Here is a 21,423-nt window from a genome sequence, read left to right as displayed (position 1 = left end):
AGGAGGAGCCATAGACATGTATGGCCCATTCTAATCACAGCCAAGGACTGGCATGGCTGGCAAACATGCATCGCAGTCCTGGGCGTGGTCAGGTGTCCAACTGCACAATAGAAGCCCTTGCTGGCACCTCATCAATTAGCTAAAATTCACTGCAGCAAGTTATGCAGACCTTACACAAACACTAACAAGATTCCAGTGAATAAATATAACAGTGAATGTGATTTTGTTTACTGGCTCTGACCAGCAATGAAGGGACAATGACTGTCATGTCAGACACATGCCCGTGTTATGTTTGTAATTTAACAAGTCTATTCTTCGTGTGTGTACATGTGGAAAGGTTGTATGCTTATGCAGTGCTATGCATTAGCACAGTCATCCTCTTTCACAGGGAAAGAAGTAAATAAAGGAAACTTATTTTTCCCTTTCACTCTTGTCCTTCCCATTGAATATTTCCCCCTTTTAGGGATATGCACGATCTAATAACTAAATATACATCTTCTCAATAGTTTTTCCTTAAAACAAAATAAAAAGGAGTGAAAGGGCTTTGCCACACAGCAAGGCATCCTCTTCTCTACTGCTCTGGAATAGAGTAGATCACTAAAAGAGAACCTGCTCCTTCCATTGCATCAGAAGTGCAAAGTGTGCACAACCTTATACGATCAGTTGTCCACACAATCAGACCCAACATGGCAGTTCTAGATGGCAGGATGGGAAATACTCACACAGCTGCCCGTTGTGAATCTGAGTGGGCATTGTGTTGGCCACAATGACATTCGTCCCCAGATTCTCCTGGATCAGGTGAGGGTGTAGAGCATGATGGTGAGTATGAGGCGTATCACTCGACGATCCTAAAATTAATTATTTATATTATTCTAATGATTTGCAATATGCAGTGAAGAACGTGACATGCAGTTGGACATGGTCTTGGCGTGTGTAATCACATCCCTACTTAGGGAGAACTGGCATCCCAAGCCAAGAACTCCAATTGGGATTTTTGTATTTTCTTAATGGAATTGTTCAAGGGTCTGTAGCCCTCCCCCAAAAGGCCTCTCATGTGTTTGGTATAACTTCCAGCTGGTGCATAAAGGAGAAAATCTCTCTCCATTTCTGAGTGTCAACTGGGCTAAGCCCCATGACACTGCAAAGCATTAGGGGTATTGTACTTTCCCAGTCCACTCTGATCTGCACAGGGTGCCTCTCAGGGAACCTCTGAGGGCCAATGCTCACCTCCCAGCAGCATCTCCTGCAGCAGGTTGTCAATCTTAGCCATGCCGAAGAGTTTGACAAACTGGATTTGCTCGATCATCTGCCAGGTTATGCTCTGGAGGGTGGGCAGCAGGAGGAGGAGCTCCCCGAAACGCCCCCTAGAATCATACTGCCGGTCGTTGATGTAGTCCTCCAGGCTGACCTGAACTTGATACCTCATTCGTTTGATCTTGATGGGGTCGCTCAGGCCTTTGGCATCTGGAACAAACCACAAGCAACCTCAGGTGATGCCATTTCTCAAGCGCAACCCTTTTTTAAAAAGCGATGTGGACCACTAACTGAGCCCACTAACTTGAATGACATCTTTTCCATAATAGCCAGACTCCTATGGCACTGAGGAGACCATGTCTCTCCTGTTTTCTTTATTCTGCATCAGCATGGGTTCTTATTTTATATCTTACCTTACCTTATCCTCTCTTATACCCTTGCTGTCTTTTCCCCCATGAAAGGGATGAGGCCTGCTTGTGAAAGGCAGGCCTCTGGATGTTGCTGGACTCTAGTTCCCATCGCTCTCAGTCCTACCTGGCTGTAGCAATTTATCAAGTGCAAACATGGGGATGCAGTGCCTGAGAAGAATATGGAAGACAGGTCTTCTTTGCTTTCCTGCTGTCTTACTTGCTATAGTTTCTTTTTACGTATTTTTACGTATTATTTTCTTTTAATGTATTTTTATTTATTTATTTATTTATTTATTTATTTATTTATTTATTTATTTATTTATTTATTTATTTATTTATTTATTTATTTATTTATTTATTTATTAGATTTTTACCCCGCCCCTCCAGAAAGCAGGGTTTATTTCTAGTCCTTTTCTTTTTCTTTTCTTCTTCTTCTTCTTCTTTTTTTGCAGAGGGGGGCTAATTAAGTGCAATGTACTTTTCACTAAAGTTTATGTCTGAAGTAAGAGCTTCCCAGGTGGAAACTTTCACTTATCACTCACCCGACCCACCAAAAAAAAATACTTTAGTAGAGAAGTTCCATCAATGAATTTCTCACAGAAGGGTGTTTCTTAATGACAAGTGAGCTTGTTTGGCAATGAATCCCACTAAATGGTGCATTCCTTTGGCAGGAAGCCACAAAAAGGGGAAGTAGTTGGGAAACAAATGTTCCATCTGGAAGAACCTCATGATACTGTAGGTCATTTGCAGATCACTTAATAAGCTGTTCATCACTAATCCCCCCCCCCCCATCGGAGTCCTGGAGTTCAGAACCTTGTGACCGGCACTTTCTTGCAAGTGCACATTATAGGAGGACTGGGCAGGAATAAGGGCTGGAGGGCACATCCCTATATAAGTGCTTATTTAGAAGCTTACAGTGGTCCCTTGACTTACAGACGGCTTGACTTACAGACTTTCTGAGTTACAGACTTCTCTGGCCGCAAAATTTAGGTTTGACTTACAGACTGAGATTTGACTTACAGACCAGAAAAAAACCAAAATGGAACAAAAACGGCCTGTTACGGGATTAATCGGTTTTCAATGCACTGTAGGTCAATGGAGACTTGACCTACAGACTTTTTGACTTGAGAACTGCCCTCCAATACGGATTAAGTTCTCAAGTCAAGACCCCACTGTAGTTTTATTTCTGCTTTGAGGCCCATGGGAAGTGAAGCTGGTGCCATGCTGACTAAGGGATTCTGGGAATTCTAGTTCAAAAGGTAACCTTCCCAAACTCTGAAAATGCAGTATCTCAGCACTGTTAATAGAGAGCTAAAGAACAAGAGAAATCTGGGATTGCTTTATCAGTTATTATTAGCATAAATTCAGTGCCCACCTGGATCAAAGAAGATGATGGCTTTCAAACAAGCATATTCATTATCATCAATCTGCAATTCCTGAAACGTCAGCACCAGCTCATCCAAGATTCTCACGGCCACACGGCTGATTTCCAGCAGCTCTGGGCAGTTACGGGGAATTATGTGGTCATTTCCTGCACGGAAATGGTTATATTTCAAATTTAATTCTGTCAACCTGCTTCTCCAGCTTCTAACTGTCCTATGTTTTATAATCTATGAAGTATTGTTACAATAGCTCTCTCTCTCTCTCTCTCTCAATCTCCCTCTCTCTCTCTCTCTCTCTCTCTCTCTCTCTCTCTCACACACACACACACACACACACACACACACACACACACACACACACACACACACACACACACACACACACACACACACACACACACACACACACACACACACACACACACTCACACCAGTGGCAAGATAAGTAAATTTGCTGAGCTATATGTGAACATTTTTTTTCACTTTGTTATTCACTTTGTTACTCAATAGCTATTTTTTTCTCTCAGGAAAAACAAATCAAAAGAGGGATCTGTCTCCTTTTTAAAAATCAAGGCATGAACCGTATAACCATTTTATTGATATCTTGATATTTCATTTGTAATTTGCTTGTACATTGAGAGCATAATCATGTGATCTTAGTGATTTCTCAGTCAAACTGTCTGAATAGCCCAACTGTGGCAAGTGGATTTTCAGTTTGGAAACCCTCCCCACCTACCCCCCAAAATAAAGCAAGGTTGAAGGAGGAGATAAATTTGCATGTCAGCAAACAGAATGCAAGCAAATTATGTCTGTCATTGTAAAAGTCCCACTGATATAGTTCTCTCTGTGGCTTTGTAGAAAAAAGAAACTTGAGCTAGATGCAAGTTATAGATTATTGCTGCTGTTCTCAGAGAGCTAAACGCCAAAGAATGGAATTGCTGCTCATAATATCTGCAACACCAAGGGAACATATATTCTTCCCAGGGGACATCAACTCCCAGAAGCCCTACCAAGCATAGCTGATGTTAAGGAACTGTGTGAATTACAGTCAACAACACATGGAAGGGCAAGGTTCCCAACCCCCGATATTAGAGGTGACCAGGAAGTGGGGGGGGGGGGGAGATAAGAGAAGAACTTGGTGTGCCCAAAAGGTGATTAAGGCTATAATCCTGTACACACTTACTGGGCAACTAAGCGACATGAAAAAAGGGAATTTACTTCCAAGTAAACATGCCCAGCAGCCTTTCCTGACTTAGTGCCCTCTAACTATGTTCGTTACATGTCCCATAATCTTGACCGCTGGCTATGCTGACTGAAGGCTACTTATCCAAGTTATACCCCAACACACAGTGTGTCAGATTGGGAAGGGCTGAAGTATAGGATTGTCCTGTTAGAAACCTAACAAATGGCAAGGTCCATTTGCTTCCCAATCCCTACATTGAAAACATGACAGTTTATGATATTTTCTAATGGAAGGAGGCAGAATCATCCTGGTAAATTAGGCTTTTTACCTAGGAGGAGGATGTCTTTGAACACCATCGACCGTTTGGCTGCTCCAAGTAAAAGGTGCTCACCTGCATGTGCTCGTAGCAAAGCCACCTGGAGGAACAAAGGCCTATTATGACTGGGCTGAAGGCAGAAAAGAGAGCAGGCAGTTGCAAAGAGCTGCAATGTCCCTCATGAAGAGGATCATTGGACAAGCATCCTGTTGTCATCTGTGAAAACCATGTTGGTGGCTGGACGACAACACGAGCTGAACCTACATCTCCCGGATCCCATTCCAGCAGTCTGAACTACTGCATCACCCCGCCTCTCACGGGAAGTGAGGAAGCCAGTAACTGAAATAATGGCCAGAATCTTACTTTATCAGCACAACATAAATGACGCTCACATGAGCTGCTCTACCCATATAGCTGTCTACACTCCCCCACATGCTCTCATAAAGAAAATAATTGCAACATGACAACATGACAATGGTAAACAAGGAGGGAAGCCGCTTGTATGATTGCCTTTACACTCATAGTTTTCTTCTGAAGGATTTGGACCAGTATGTCACATATAGGTTTTCTTTTTTTAAAAAAAAATCACTTTCTACTGTGTCGAATCATAAAAGAACCGGGGAGATGGTGGGGAAGTCACTAAAACACAGAGTTGAAGAAAATACCCCCAAATAAAAAGCTAGGGGGGAAAAAATCCAAATCTTTTAAAAAGGGCTTGAGGGCCAGGAATAGAAGAACAATAAACATTTAATTTAAAAAAGTCCCCATGTCAAAAAAAACTCACCTAGGCGTAAACTTTGGCAAAAGATGACCAAATATCTAGTTAGCCATCATGTGCAGTTGCTGCCATGCATTCAAAAGGTGGCAGAGACTGAGAAGGGGAGGATCTTATGACACACACACACTCCTGTTCTTGAATATCTTGCCGCAGTTGCCTATCTTCCAACCTTTGCTGTCTCATTTTGCCCTATCGAGGGGCTGGTTCTAATTTCCATGAGTCGCAGTGAACGTATGAAGGAAAAGGGCTGATCTGGTCACCTCCATAGGGCACTACTTGTCACATAAAGCAGTGGTCTCCAACCTTGGGCCTCCAGATGTTCTTCAACTACAACTCCCAGAAGCCTACACCACCACCTCTTCTGGCCAGGATTTCTGGGAGTTGAAGTCCAAGAACATCTGGAGGCCCAAGGTTGAGGACCATTGACATAAAGGATACATTGTACTGACCTATAAAATCCTTAGCGGTTTAGAACCTTGATATTTGTCAGAAGCTCTGACCCAGGAAACAGCTGCCCATTTTACACGATCCTCCGAAACCACCATTTTAAGGGTGGAAACAATGAGAGAGGCCAAAAAGATGACAAAGAGAAACTGGGCCTTCTCAGTGGTGGCCCCTACTCTATGGAGCAAACTTCCACCTGAGGTGCAGCAGGCCCCGTCCTTGACTTTTAGGGAATGACTGAAGATAGAACTTGTATCTCCTGCTTTTCTTAACTTTCAATTTTAGTTTTTAAAAAATGAATTGGTCATCGCCCTATTCTTTGGGTTTCTATGTGATTGGTGTTTGGGGAGTAGTGTAGGGGCTTCACCGTTCTGTTTTGTAAACTGCCTAGAGTAGTGGGCAGTCACAAGTTAAATAAATAAATGCAAGTTAAATGAATAAATAAATACATTGTGCTTAAGTTAAAAAGTACCTAACACCGAGAGAGGCCTGGAAAGAAAGAACAAGAAACTGGGCCTTCTCGGCAGTGGCCCCTCAGCTCTGGAACAGCCTCCCAACAGAAATTCGCCTGCCGCCCTCACTGGGTGTTTTTAAAAGTCATTTAAAAACCTGGCTTTTCAGGCAGGCCTTCCCTTTACTTTTTTTTCTTTTTAATCACTCCATCTTGGCAAGGATTTATATAATTGTTAAAAATTTGAAGTTTTAAATGTTTTTAGGATGTTGTTTCTGTTATGTTTGTATTATGTATGTAAGCCGCCCCAAGTAGACTTTGTCTAGGGGGGCGGGGTAAAAATCCAATAAAAGTAAAGTACCAGCCTCCCTATTTTGCTATATTAACACTATGTCTGGGAACTGCAAGCAGACTTTGGAAAAGGTATGGAGTTATTCTATATATCGGGGTATCCCTGTGCAGCTGGACTTCACAAGGCGCCGGCCCCTGAGCCTGTCCTGTCCACTCAGGTGTCCGCCAGCTGTGGCAGCCTCACTCATCCTTCCAATCACTCCGGAGCTCCGCTCTCTTCCTCCTCACCTGGCCACTCCAGGCAGTGGGAGGGAGGACGAGCCCCCCTGCATGGCTGCTGAGTTGCTAGACAAGCAGGAAGAGAGCAGAGCTCCAAGAGCGATTGAAAGGATGAGCGAGGCTGCTGCCACTGGCGGGTGCATGAAGTCCAGCTGAGCAGGGATATTTGTATATGAATATCCCCATCTCTAAAACCATGCTGTGTGGTGAATTCTGGGAGCTATAGTCCCAAAAAGTAACTTTTTTCTACACTTAGGACAAGGTCACACCTTTCAGAGAATTACTATCACCGGCTCAATGTAATTAATGTATTTCTCTCATGACTATGGACATTTTGCTGTGGGGAAGAACCTGAGGTTTGGTGTTTCTTATTATTTAAAAAAACCTAAAACCCAATCCATCTGCTTGCTCTGCTGTTAATGATTGCACTGTGTCATTTTATACCCTTCGGTGATCCTCAAGAATGTTCTGAATCTCCTGTCCCACTTCTGGTTTTTTGTTTTTTTTCTTAAATCCGCTGAAACAAAGGTTAACGCTAACACACGGCATGACATGGATGCTTCTTAATGTCAGGCTGGAACTTCAGCTGTGTGGCAAACAACCACTAAACATTAACTGAAGGATTTGAGAAAGGGTATCTTTTACGGGGATGGGCCAATTTGTATGTACTGAACAAACACAGAGAAATATTTTGCCGTAAAGGAGCTGAAGAAAAGGGAGAGACCGCTCTTTCCCAGAGGCTTTGGCCCCAATATGACAAGAAAAAAGCATCCTTCATGGTTTCAAATATTAAAATTGGTTGTGGTGTTAAATAAGAGTTTTTATAACCTGAGAGTTTTTCTTTATGCTGTTTAATTTCTGACATGGTGAGTTCGGTATTATATTCTTTCTCGTTTTACGTATACAAGTTTGGTAAGAATCTATTTGGATGAAAGAGTGCCACAGAAAATTTAAAAGTGAATAAAATAAGGAATCTTTGTCCTCCAGCTCTTCATGCTTTTTAAAAAAATCTCAAAGGAAATGCAATCCTTCCCTACCCTTTTCACAGCAGATACTGAAGTTCTATGCCCAATAATATTGTGTGATTGACAAGAGTCCAAATTATATTAAGAATGCTGTTCACATATAGTGCTGGTGGAATTATTGATCATTTAAAATATAGTTTACTCATGAAATATAGTTAACTCATGTCACAGCTGTTTTGAGGATGATCAGCTTTATAGTTTATTGTTAGAGTGCCTCAAAAAGATAAAAAATGAGCAGAGAAATCAGTCTACCTCCCACCCATTTAAAATGTTTGAGAACAATTCCTGGAGCATATACTGCAGAGGAACAATGTGTAGCTATGAACTCTATGGGCATGAGTATATACACAGGATCTGTCCCCTCTCACCATTCACTACTAGAAGGTGGGTGAGCATATCCAATGTTAGGCCGATTCAACTCATACTGAAAGCTAACAGGAGTTTAATCCTACGTACTCCTATGTGCTTTTTTCTTTTGGAAACATAATTACTGGGTCGCTCAATGGTTTAGGGGTTGGCAGTTCAATTTCCCACCATGTCTCTTTGACAGGGACTGTACTCGATGAGCCATAGAGTTCCTTCCGGCTCTGCAGTTCTAAGATTATTAAGATAATTAGCTTTTTGAACTATAACTCCCAGAATCCACCAGTGGCTTGGGTGATTTTAGGACTTATATTCCGAAAGAGCAATGTTTCCAAGCTCTAGATTGGAAGTAAAACTCACTGAATTCAGTGAGGTTTGTTCCCAAGTAAGTGTGTATAAGACTATAGTTTGATTATTTAAGTGTACAACTATCCATTATAGATAGCCTTTCATTATAAGAAGGAATTCCTCAACTGCTGAAAGCATGTGATTCTGCCAACAGGAGCTTTCTTATTTAACATAGTTGGTAAATTAGCTTGTTTTATTTTGCAACTGGTCCGATTTTGTTTACAAGTCTACTCTGTCAGACACCTAGACAAAGTCTGCCTAGTTCACATCTCTGGAATATTATAGAGATTTCAGCTCTAGCAATGTCATCTGTAATGTATGCTTTGGCTCTTGAGTTTCAAGGGTGCTTATACATGCCTAACTTTCTTGAAATTACACCTAACTTTCCTATTTTGTCAGGCAGTTCAATATGCATGTGTACAGTAAACCAACAGTATACATAATGAGTGCCATAAGAGGCCTGTGAATGCTACCGAAATGCAATAAAGAAAGCCACTGTTAATTTTAAGTACTAATAAGAGTGCAAACCACCAGCTGACCTGATCATCCAGAGGAAGCTCACAGAAGGCTGGAATGTACTTGGCCCACTCCACCAATACTAACAACTGCTGCTTCATGGACTCACACACATCCGCAATATTTGCTATCTTTTTCCCCCTGACATCTCCGCTGATCACTGTCATGGGCGATGACATCTGCAAGAAAAAGAAGAAAAAAACATTCCTCCCATTACTGAGGACATAAACAGATAGGAAAGGATGCTGGGTAAACCTTAAGGAATAATAATCAGTAGAGATGTGCAAATATGTGTTTTTGGACTACAATGCTAAAAGCTCACCAGGCACATCTCTAGACAGCCCTTGCTGTCTCGCCAAATGCAAACACATATTCTGACAAACACTGGTATCTACAAATGATTTATGTTTTAACATCTCTCATTTTCCCTATGTTATTGGCCTCCAAATACTTGCATTTTTTAAAAAAAATTACATGTAAGTAAGTTTGCTTGCTTGTTTGCCTTGTTTCTGTTGGTTGTGCTAGAACTAAACATAAATCCTAAAGCATATGCTGTCTGTGTTTTGGATTAATAATAATAACTGTATTCCGTCAAGTCAACTCTGACTCATGGCAAACTTTTTCATGGTTTTCTGGGTAAAGAGTAGTCAGAAGTCTCTTCTCCTGGGGGCAGCTTGCCCAAGGCTACACAGGCTCACTCTTCTTGGATGCACTGCAGGGAGTTGAACTCCCAATCACTGGCTCTGCAGCCAGATACCTAACTCACTTAACTATCTATCATCTTAACCCCCAAGTGTTTTCACAACCCATCTGGGTCTTTCTAAGACTGAATTCTCACATGCAATGTAGTTGGCATCGAAGACTTGTGGAACTGTATAGCTGGAAGGGATCCCCTAACTCTTAGAGCTCAACTCCCTTCAAAATAAGGAAATCCACAGCTAAAGCATCCCTCAGAGATGACTCTCCATGCTCAGTTTTAAAAATTCCAGTGGAGAGTCAATGATTTTCTGAAGTTGTCCATAGCAGCTCCTACTGTCAGCATGATCTGCCAGAATGTATATAACCTTTATAAAACATTTCAACACTCATCAGCCATGCTTGCAGTAGGCAATTCTATCATGTGAAATTAGCTATTGTTCTCTCCTCCACATGCATTTGTTTTCAACGCAATGACCCCCTTGTACACTGTGAGATACTGAAAATGTTTGAAATCCAAGCGTTCCTCCACAATGAACCCTCATCCTTCTGTGAGATATGAGAAATTCCCCCCTTCCTCTTTGCTTTTCCTGTCAGATTCTTTGTGCTGTTTCTTTTAGCATGTTTATCCAAAGATCCCAGTTGTTCATGTTTACTAAGCAAGAAAATCTGATCCAAAGATTTTGGATCATCTGCAAATTATTTCGCCACATCTCCACTCCCTTTGCCCTAAATCAGTGGTTCTTAACCTTTGTTACTCGGATGTTTTTGAACTGCAACTCCCAGAAACCCCAGCCAGCACAGTTGGTGGTGAAGGCTTCTGGGAGTTGCAGTCCAAAACTCCTGAGTAACCCAAGGTTAAGAACCAGTGCAGGCCTAAATGGTTGTATTTGCTGGAATCTTACCCACTCTTGAAGTGTCACTGAACAGCTGATGAGGAACCCAGAAGATTTAACATATAATTACTTATCCTTGGTGACTATTGATCCTGTCCAACAAAGGCATGTCATTCTGTCCCCCACCCCACCCCCAGAATGTCAACTTCCAGAATTCTTCAAGAATTTCCCAGGCAGAATTCTGAGAGAATCCAGTCCACAGACCCACATCTACCTTTTACTTACCTAGATGAAGGCCTACCTCAGACCTTGTTTCCTGTTCAAAAAGGAAACTATCCAGGAGCTTACTGGAAAGCCGAGGACTTTGTAGGATGTGTAGTTCTTTGGAGGTGGCCTTATTTACAGCCTAATGGCCAGTGAGACTACACTTCCCACAAAGCAAAAGCATGCTGCTTATATACCAGTCCATAGTGCCTAATGCTCTGGGCAGTTTACAATTTAATCATATAGGCTATAAATTGCCTCCCTCTCCCTATGTGAACTGAGTAGTCAGTTTACTGACCTTGGAAGGATGGAAGGCTGAGGCAACCTCAAGCCAGCTCCCTGGACCCAAGATTGAACTCAGGTCATGACAGAGTCTTCACTGCAGTACTGTAGTTTAACCACTGTGCCACAAAGGACTTAGACCTAGTTCTCCCAGGGAACATTATGACATTGGCCTCAGTCCTGGTGAGTGAAATGTGTTTGTCAATATCTGTCTCTGGGCTAGAACTCTCAGGACTCTGCCTGGGGAGCTTTTGGAGGATTCTGGGAGTTGGAGTAAAAAACCCAAATGGCACATCCATCAGTATTGTGCCTTTATTAGAAACGTTGGGTTTTTTTTTTCTGCCTGCTTGCTTTTGTTTGCATTGCAATTCAAACATGCTAGCTGGGGGACTCTAACTGACGTCCAGCAAGCTCTGCTTATTAGTTATGCATATAAGGGCTTCACCAAGCATTTGTATTTTCAACACCATAGGAACAGCTGTTTTAGACAATCTAAACATCATACCTTGTGCATTTTGTTACATTTTCTGAGTGCTCAAAGGGGCCTCGTGTACTGGGTAACTGCTAGTAGTTAATCCATTGTCATAAAGATTGGGGCATGTGGATACAACTGTATAATACAGCTTTCCCCAACCTCCAGATGTGTTGGACTACAAGTCCCATCATACCCAGCCAGTACAGTAGAGCAGTACATTTGATGGTCTACTATGTATTTCCTATGAGATTGTTACTCATTTGAGAATCAGATGCAGATAAAAGGAAGAAACCCTGCGGGAGACTGACAGCCCCAATCCTGTGCAGGTTTACTGAGAAGTAAGAGTCTTTGCTCAAGGGACGTGGTGGCGCTGCGGGCTAAACCGCAGAAGCCTGTGCTGCAGGGTCAGAAGACCAAGCAGTCGTAAGATCGAATCCACGTGACGGAGTGAGCGCCCGTCACTTGTCCCAGCTCCCGCCAAACTAGCGGTTCAAAAGCATGCAAATGCAAGTAGATAAATAGGGACCACCTCAGTGGGAAGATAACAGCGTTCCGTGTCTAAGTCGCACTGGCCATGTGACCACGGAAGATTGTCTTCGGACAAACGCTGGCTCTATGGCTTGGAAATGGGGATGAGCACCGCCCCCTAGAGTCAAACACGACTGGACAAACCTTTACCTTTACTTAAGAGTCTTTGCAGTCAGTGGTGCTTACTCACTCCGAAGACAGCACACACAAGATGGAAAGATAAAAGATTTAGGATTTATTGAAAACAATGTATTGATATTTCTTGTTGAGACAGCGAGATGGGGAAAAATTCAAAAGATGTACAGACCTCTATTACAAGGTTTATATTGATTTTTATGTTCTGAATTCTAAAACAGAAGGAGTTACCTGTTGAGAAAGTACTTCTGCTTGCAGTAAAACATTAATGGAAGGCAAGCTGCTGTCTTCGTAGCTGGATCTCCGAGTACTGATTCGATCCCTTTCATTCTGTACAGCTGAAAAATAACAACAACATCACACCGGTTTACACTTCTGTTAGAAGGAAGCACAAAAGAAAAGAAAAGACATTTGTCAGTTTGTATAGTTTTGCTGGTGATTTTTGTATCAATAGAGAATTGTATCCAATCAGCCCCTTCTCCTTATAGGACAACATCTATTGTTGGAACAAGGAAGAGGTAATTTTACCTATCTCTGAAGCTTCCCACACCCCCTTCATCTGTTCTGGAGAGCTGGGGATACAATCCAGAGCAAACTGAGGTGGTGTAGGATCCGCAGACGGCTGGACAAAGGAAGAAGTCCAAATGGACAAGTGGAAAACATTCTGTGCAAGGTTTATTTCTCCTATTTCTCTGATGAAGACAAAGGAAAACCTTGTCAGTTTCACCAGTCAGGGAAACAATCCAATTGTCTCTTTGGGGGTCATTCCTGCTGCTGGTGGTGGTGCTTCTGAAAGGTAACAATCAGGACTGGCCCTACCATTAGAATGAGTGCCAAAAAATGTGGGTGGGTGGGGAGAGAACAGTGGAAGAACCTGTGCAGTTCTGCCTGGACTTTCCAGAAATAAGGAAAGGTAAAGCAGTGGCCTGTCCACAGCCCCATCAATTAGCACAACATCTCAGGTGTGGTGGAGGATGCCATGCTATTCCATCACTTGCCACCCCAGTCAGCTTCTGCACATGCAACGCAGAGGGGCACTTTCTTGCCTTTTCCCTCAGGCAGCAAAATATTTGGGGCTGATATTGGCCTTATTTCCTTCAAAGGGAATCATACGACAGAGTGTTTGAGTTAACCAACTCCATTAGGGGCTCCTTTCTGGAACCAGGAATTGTGTTCCAATATATCCTGGTGAGGGGACGTGGTGGCGCTGTGGGCTAAACTACAGAAGCCTGTGCTGCAGGGTCAGAAGACCAGCAGTCGTAAGATCGAATCCATGCAACGGAGTGAGGTCCCATTGCTTTGTCCCAGCTCCTCGCCAACCTAGCAGTTCGAAAGCATGCAAATGCAAGTAGATAAATAGGTACCACCTCAGTGGGAAGGTAAAACAGCGTTCCCTAGTCACGCTGGCCACGTGACAACGGAAACTGTCTTCGGACAAACGCTGGCTCTACAGCTTGAAAACGGGATGAGCACCGCGCCCTAGAATCGGACACGACTGTACTAAAAATGTCAAGGGGAACCTTTACCTTTATCTCCTGGTGAGGCACCTGATTGGTTTGTGACCACTGTGCTAATTTCCTGGGAGGCCAAGCTGGGTTCCAGGTGCTGGGACTCCTTGAACTACCCACTCAAACCGAGTGCCTAACTATCTTCTCTACAGCTTATTCGAAGAATATCTGTATCAAACAATATCTGATTGTTACTTTTACACCTGTGCCTCTTCAGATTTATTTCCCAGTCATATCATTTGGCTTGATAATAGGGCTATAACAAGGCTGTACTGGAATGAAAACCCGGCAGTCAGCGGTTGTTAATAGGACCGCTCAAGGTTACGCCATGTGTTATCAGGATCTCCAGAGCACAAGCACAGCATGATGTATTCTAAATGTTTACTCAGTGTTTGGCTGGTCATGGACCTAATGTAACTTCTATCGAATATTAACAGACAAATACAAGATGAGTGGGTGCTTTGGAGAGTGGATTCCTCTATCCATTTGGCAAATCTGAGCCACCTTCTTAACTATGTACAGGCCCCGACTTTGCTGAAGGCTGGGGAAAGAGTGTTAATTAGTGGCCTTAAGCTGTTGCACCAATAGCAATCACTTGAAAGAGGAAAAGATTAATTGGACCATAAGGAGTTTGGAAATATTACTACATAGGCAAATAACTCTCAGAATCCTCCAGCCAACAGGGTAAGCATAGGATTCTGGGATCTACAATCTGAAAAAGTCATTTTTTCCAAACTATGATACAACAGTCCATTCTAATGGACAGGACCTTGGGCCACAGTAGAGTTTTATGACATCTTAAAGACTTAACACATTTATTATTCCATAAACCTTTGTGGGCCACTGGTCACTTCATCAAAAGTATCTATGTTGCAAATCAATCAATCAATCAATCAAATAAGTGTTCTTAGATAACTGCCAGATGTAGCCACAGCCAGTGTCGTCAATACCTATGGGAGATCATGGGAGTTGTTGTCCAGAACACCCAGAGAGCTACAGATTCCCCTTTCCTGAATTAAATTATGTCAGTACCTGGTGAGGGGCACAGATTAAACTAAATGGATGATTACAATCAGAGAGACCTGGATGGGAGAGAGGGACATCATGATTTTAAATGATATTCAAAAACAACATTACAGGAAACCGTAGACTGCCTGATTTAAGCACAATGCAAGCCCATCGAAACCATGATCATTGAAATTTGTGTTGTTGCACACTACATGTTAAGTTTAGCCATGTGTGTATTTTGTTTCATGTTTCCCAAAGTGAAGTTTGTCTCCAGGCCTGAAAAAGTTGCTCACGACTGATGTATAGTTAAACCATAAAATAAGCCATAAAATAAGAGGAAAGGTTCTATTAGAGACATGGGACAGCACCTCACCTTCTTTCTTCATTCCTGCTCGAAAGCATTTCTTTAGCCTGCAGTATCTACACTGGTTCCTTTTGTCTTTGTCTACAACACACTGCCTGTTAAACCTGGGGGGTGGGGGAGAGAAAGAAAGCACATTTAAAAAAGGAAACCATCCAAAGTCTTGAAGGAATTAAGCTTTCTACGACCTACAGGCTCTGTTCTGTAAACGTCAATACTGATCAGTGTCCTGAAAGTTTATTCTTCCCTTTCCCCCACATGGTAGGCTAGAGTTCCCATTATCCCCAGCTGACACTGCCATGATGGAATTTGTAAACCAACACAAGCATAGGTGAAGGCAGAATTAAGCCAGCTGTAGTCACTTGAAAATCAGCTAGAGAACACTTCAGGCCACACAAAGCTCCCTATTCTTAGATGTGCCCATACTACACATATTTTTGTGGCACTGGTGATCATCATCATCATCATCATCATCATCATCATCATCATCATCATCATCATCATCATTATCATCAGCATAAGCAGTTGCAGAACTCAGAAATCACACCATCAGAGTTACAAAAACGGCAATATTAGGAACAGCATACGTACTGTGCCGATATTTAACGGATACTTAGGTTTTTGGTTAAAACTTGTATCTGTTATATAACGTCAGTCAATGTTATAATTTCGACTGTTCCTGGTGTTTTTGAATAATAATAATAAAGTAGAACTTATGGAGACAGAAAAGGCTAATTAGAAAAAAAATGAGGAGCTGGGGCAGCCCCTTTTTAAATAAACCACAGCTTGTGATGTCACTGAAATCTATTACATTGGGGTTAATCTTAACAATGGTTTGTGTGGCATCATGTAATTAATCACACTGACTATTTGCCTGAAGCTAAACTTTCGTTGCTCTTAGGGATAGATAGAGACTTCCAATCCTTTTGCAACCACAAAGAGATGGAAACGGTAGAGGCAATATTCTGAGAATATTGCCTCAGAGTCTGAATCATTATGAGCACAACTTGGGAAAAAATATTTCTTTTGGACTACAGTTCCCAGAATCCCCTAGACAGCATAGGCAGTGATCCTGATGACTTGTGAATTTTGGACATTGGTAGTTTTAAAAAAAGGGTAGGGATATTCTAAGCTCTTGAGTGTGGCTCTTTCCTGTTCCACTAAACCATTATTTAATATTATGTCAGAAGAACATGGCCACTATATACATGGGCAATGAGTATGCTATGGCTTCTGCCAGCAGTTTCTTCCTCTGTCATCTCTGCACCTTCCTCCTTTTCTTCCTCCACCAGGAAAAAAAAAGACTTCCATGTTTTTACTATGAATACAAGGAGGCTGTTAGCCAAAAGCACCAGAGAGAGAAGAAAATAAGATCATGAACAGTGAGGTCACCTTCTAGAACAGTGGTTCCCAACCTTTTTTGAGTCACAACCCCCTTTTATAATACCCAAGTAATCTGTGCCCACCACATTTGCATAAGAAGTAGAAAATTGAGGAATTTTTCCCTACCAAAATGGTCTGTTTCTTATACATACCTGCTAACTTTAATATCTGGCTCCAAAAGGTCAAGGAATACATTATTTAACAAAGACTACAACACATATAAGGTGACCTCAGAGCCCCCAGAAAACACTTTGTGAACCCCTTGGGTTTCACAACCCCTCAGTTTGGGAAACACTGTTCTAGAATATTTTAAAGATAAACACCTATTCCTTAGTTTGCAACATAGCTGCCTAGTTGGTACAGACAGAGCTTTAGGTTCTAATGACCTGAAATCACCTTCTATATGAAAATCATCTTCCCACTAAAAAGGCAGGCAAAGATGCCATTTGAAAATCAACATCTTTGTCTTCAGAATGCAATAGACCCAATGAAGTCAAGCAAGCTACTGCAACCCAAATATTGAGAGGCAGCGTGGTGTGGTGGATAAAGTGATGGACCAGACTTAAATTCCTGTTCAGCCATGGAAAACTCATAGGGGACGGCTGTAGCACTGGTAAAACCACCCATTAGGGTCACTGGAAGGTTGACGTTGTAGAAGGGGCGGCCATGTTAGTCTGTACAAGCATTATAGGTGAAATCGAAATAAAAAGTAAAAAAAAATCAAAAAGCATGGTGACACCTTAAAGACTAATTTTTATCCTTTTTTAATGGACAAATCCATCACACAGTCTTTAAGCTGCCACCATGTTTTTGTCTTTTTTTAAAAACTTTTAACATTTATTTTATTTTCACCTGTAATGCAAGGCTGATGCCTCTTGATGGCACATAGCAACAATTTCCCACAGATCATGTACAGGGGAGTAGAAGATCAAGAACACTGAGAAATAATAGATAATGTCTTACAGCAGTTCACCTCTGAAGGCTATGCCTTTGAATCATTGGACAACAGGATTTCAGCCTATATTAATGCACAGCATAGATATTTTCAAACAGCTGACTGCACACAGTAGTGTTGTTACTTTCATGATGACTGCCTACATCTCAAAATTTATATACAGTATATTCATCACTGCTCTCATGTTTCCTCACACATTTCTTCTGTCCCTCACCACTCTTTCCACAAAAAAGCTCTATAAGAGGGAAAGCGCACAATAGCTTTTGATTGGTAACTCCAGGAGCTCTCTATTTAGAAGTACCTTATTTCTAGAGGTTTGCAGAGTTGTGTTTTTGGACTGCCAACTCACAGCATAGCTGTCTGTGGAATTCTAGCAGCCACCACTCCAAAACACAAATCTGCACACTCTTGTTTTTGGCCGTCACCTTCATTTATTTCACATCTTTAAGGATCCCCCTCGTATGATCCTTTGTCTACTCCACCTGCAGGAATACATGTGGTTCTTTCTGACGCTTCTCCTGAAAAACCCTTTGCAGCCATCACAGCTGGAGGCTCCATAGTGTTTCCCTGTAGCACGATCTCCGCAGATAGCACACAGCACGCTGGCTCCAATGCTGTTGGAGGCATTGAGATTTGTTGCTTCCGATGGGGAGGTGTCTGTCCAGGAAAAGAAACAGGGGTGGGCATCAGCGGCAGAACTGGCATCCAGACAGAAACAGGAAATTGCTAGAGTCAAGCAAACTCACAAACAACCATGATCACACTTATAGGTTACACGATGCCAACTTTGTGCTCTCCAGACATGTTGGGCCACTATTCCGATCATGCTCAACCAGCGTGTTGGGTGGACATGATGGAGGTTATAGTTTAATACAGCTGGATAACACCAGGTTGAAGAAAGATGGAAAACGTCCTGTGTGTGTAGCTAGCTACAGACTTTGCAACAATCTTCTAAAATAAGTCAGTACAATTACCCCTTCCCCCAAGTAGGAATATAAAAAAATAGTCATTAAATTATTCATCCCCATGGCTTTTAGGCTGCCTCAACTAATCTCAACAAGATACCTCAGTGAGGAATATCAAAATCCAATGAGATTCCTAGTCGAGACTGAATAAAGAAGTGCCATTTTTGCTCCTTGTGGTCTCTGTAATTTGCACAGACTTTCTCAGGGGAAAACTAATATCCTTTCTCTTGCAAAGCAAAGCACACAGTCAGAGACGCAGACACACACAGAGCAAGTACAGTAATAAACAATCAACAAATATTTAAAAAGATGAAAGCCGTCTCCTCTAATTCTTGAAGGTCCAGGTGTCAAAGTAGCAGCCACGGTCATTTCACACAATTTGCCTTATTGGTGTTAAGGTGCTATTTATTTATTTTTATTTCAAAACTTATTTCTGCAATTTTGCATACTTTGCACGAAATCTCAGTGTTTTCCAAGTTTTTTTTTCTGAACACATCACATGCATTTAATTAAAAATGGTCCTTGAACAGAGAAAAGAAGTTTCAGAGGTCTTTTTTAGACCACTAAAATGGTCTAAAAATGGTCTAAAATGGTGGCGCTGCGGGCTAAACCGCAGAAGCCTGTGCTGCAGGGTCAGAAGACCAAGCAGTCGTAAGATCGAATCCACGTGACGGAGTGAGCTCCCATCGCTTGTCCCAGCTCCCACCAACCTAGCGGTTCGAAAGCATGCAAATGCAAGTAGATAAATGGGGACCTCCTCAGTGGGAAGGTAACAGTGTTCCGTGTCTAAGTCGCACTGGCCATGTGACCACGGAAGATTGTCTTCGGACAAAAACACTGGCTCTATGGCTTGGAAACGGGGATGAGCACCGCCCCCTAGAGTCGAACACGACTGGACAAAAATTGTCAAGGGGAACCTTTACCTTTACCTTTACCTAAAATTTCACAAACAGCCTCGCTGTCAAGTTCTGTTATAAGTCCCAGGATTCCAAGGCAACCTGACTGCATCAGCCTGTTGATGGAAGGATGGGGCAAGTGATAAATCAGACTTTTAAAGAAATCCGACTTGTAAAGGAAACCTGTATGTAGCTCCATACCTCCATCAACTGTGTTCATTGAACCCAATAATGATTAGAGTTATGGGGGTTCAAGTGGCAGTTGCCTCAGTTTGCTTTTTACCCCTTTCCTCACCAAAATTCTTTCCTTTTGTGTTGTGTTTTTAAAACTGCAAACCTCTTGTTTCTACTCATCACACATACACTGCTTTCTGAGACTTTTTATCTAAAGAGGAGATATAAGAATTTAAACCAAGCAATAAATAAAATTGATCTGCAGCAACACAGCTTGGCATGATCCTGTACAACATGCCAAAAGATATATTGTCAGATTCTGCCCTCAGACAATCATTTTTGGGGAAAAAAATAAGATTTCCCCCAAGGTATGAGTTTTAGCCCAATATTTTTAGTTTCATAATTACTTGGGATTTGACAACTCATGATGAGACCTGCTGCCACTGTTGCCGATAACATCAGCTGAACTTTTGACAGCTGCCATTGTGTTGCAATGATGGTACACGGTGCAAGGCATTCCAAGAAGTGCAAGGAGCTTCATATGTGAGGAAATTGTCCCATAAGTAATTTGCAGGGGTCAGCACTATTAATTTTCTTCCTAATCCCCAACTGCTTGCAATTACGGCAGTTAACGCTCACAGCAATTGCTGATGTGGCTGATCATTAGGTTCCTCTTGTGTATATTTAAGTATTGTCATCAGATGTGGCCCAGATCCAGTGATGCCATGCCTCTGATAATATTGCTTTGAGAATAGTTCATCCATATGTGAGCCAGTGTGTTACAGAAGAGAGAGTGTCAGAGTGGGACTCAGGAGACCCGGGTTCAAATCCTTGCTCAGCAATGTTAAAACCATTCTCTGAACATCTAATGTATCTCAAAAATGCTATTTAGAATCATTGTATATCAGAAGCTGCTCAATGGCATATATCATAACGAAATGTAATGAAATTAAACAAATAATATCTCATGAAATGGACTATACTAATTTTCTCTACCACCTGGTCCCCTGTGGCCTATTAGAGATACAGTAATCTGTAATTAGAATCAACAAGGCATTTGGCAGTAAATTCCTCATCATTCTTCCTCACTGGCTTTGCTGGCTAGAATTGCTAGAAATTGCTGTCCCTGAAAATCTGGAGCGCCACACTTTGCCCACCCTAGTTTTAAAGAGTTAATAGACATAGTATGACATAAGCTTTCATGAACTACAAGTTTATTTCTGTTCGGAAACCCGCAAAAGTTTGGCCACCACAGAGGACATGGCAATGCAAGCTCATTGTAGTATTGCCACTAGTAATCTGAAAGCTACTGTACGCAGAGTTTAACATTTTACTTTTACTCTACTCATCCTGTGCCTTGTCATCAGCCCACTGGATTGTAATATTCAATTAGAGAAAAGGTTAGCATATAGAATTAAGGAAAATACAGTTACGCAAAAGATTAGAAAGATAGGTTTAAGAACTGCTGGCTAGCTCAGGATTTGGGTATCTGGCTATGGAGCCAGAGGCTGGGTTTGAATTCCCACTGTGTCTCCTTGACAGACACGCTGGACTTGATGATGATCCAGCTCTGGAGCTCTAAGAGGATTATGATGATTACAATGATAAAATACGAGACATAGCCTTTGACTGGTATCATACAACAGATACAAGTTTTAACCAAAAACCTAGGTATCAGTTACATAGCAATGTAGTATGAACGTTCTTCCTAATACTGTATTGCAGTTTTTTGAAGCTGATTGTGTTCTTTCTAAGATCTGCAGCTGATTATATTTTATAACATTCTACAACAATGTTCTCAATGTCCCAATGACTATGACTGTATATGATGATGATGAAATTACATGAATGAAGAAAACTTGCAGTATATTTGCAAAAAAGAAGAGTGATTTTAATTAGCAGGAGCAGCTGTTTGGG

At 41.8% G+C, this 21,423-nt stretch overlaps 1 protein-coding gene across 5 annotated transcripts in view; it reads right to left on the bottom strand.

Moving 5' to 3' along the window:
- The window catches only part of HNF4A (hepatocyte nuclear factor 4 alpha), a 74,835-nt gene that overhangs the window by 7,295 nt on the left and 46,117 nt on the right, over nt 1-21,423 (bottom strand). For 3 of the 5 annotated variants that reach the window (XM_078392575.1, XM_072996923.2, XM_020789267.3), the window contains exons 2-9: nt 17,954-18,128; nt 15,146-15,240; nt 12,488-12,594; nt 9,064-9,219; nt 4,558-4,645; nt 3,040-3,195; nt 1,228-1,464; nt 723-848 (exon numbers count right to left, since the gene is read on the bottom strand). In XM_078392575.1, coding sequence (XP_078248701.1) covers nt 723-848; nt 1,228-1,464; nt 3,040-3,195; nt 4,558-4,645; nt 9,064-9,219; nt 12,488-12,594; nt 15,146-15,240; nt 17,954-18,128 — 1,140 coding nt within the window. The remainder of the gene's footprint in view (nt 1-722; nt 849-1,227; nt 1,465-3,039; nt 3,196-4,557; nt 4,646-9,063; nt 9,220-12,487; nt 12,595-15,145; nt 15,241-17,953; nt 18,129-21,423) is intronic. The other 2 variants (XM_072996925.2, XM_072996924.2) reach the window with 1 other exon arrangement.

This window comes from Pogona vitticeps, chromosome 4 (genome assembly GCF_051106095.1).
Source record: "Pogona vitticeps strain Pit_001003342236 chromosome 4, PviZW2.1, whole genome shotgun sequence".
In the NCBI taxonomy this organism is placed as follows: domain Eukaryota; kingdom Metazoa; phylum Chordata; class Lepidosauria; order Squamata; family Agamidae; genus Pogona; species Pogona vitticeps.
Note: the sequence above shows the minus strand (reverse complement) of the source record. Positions and strands in the feature narration are given on the sequence as shown.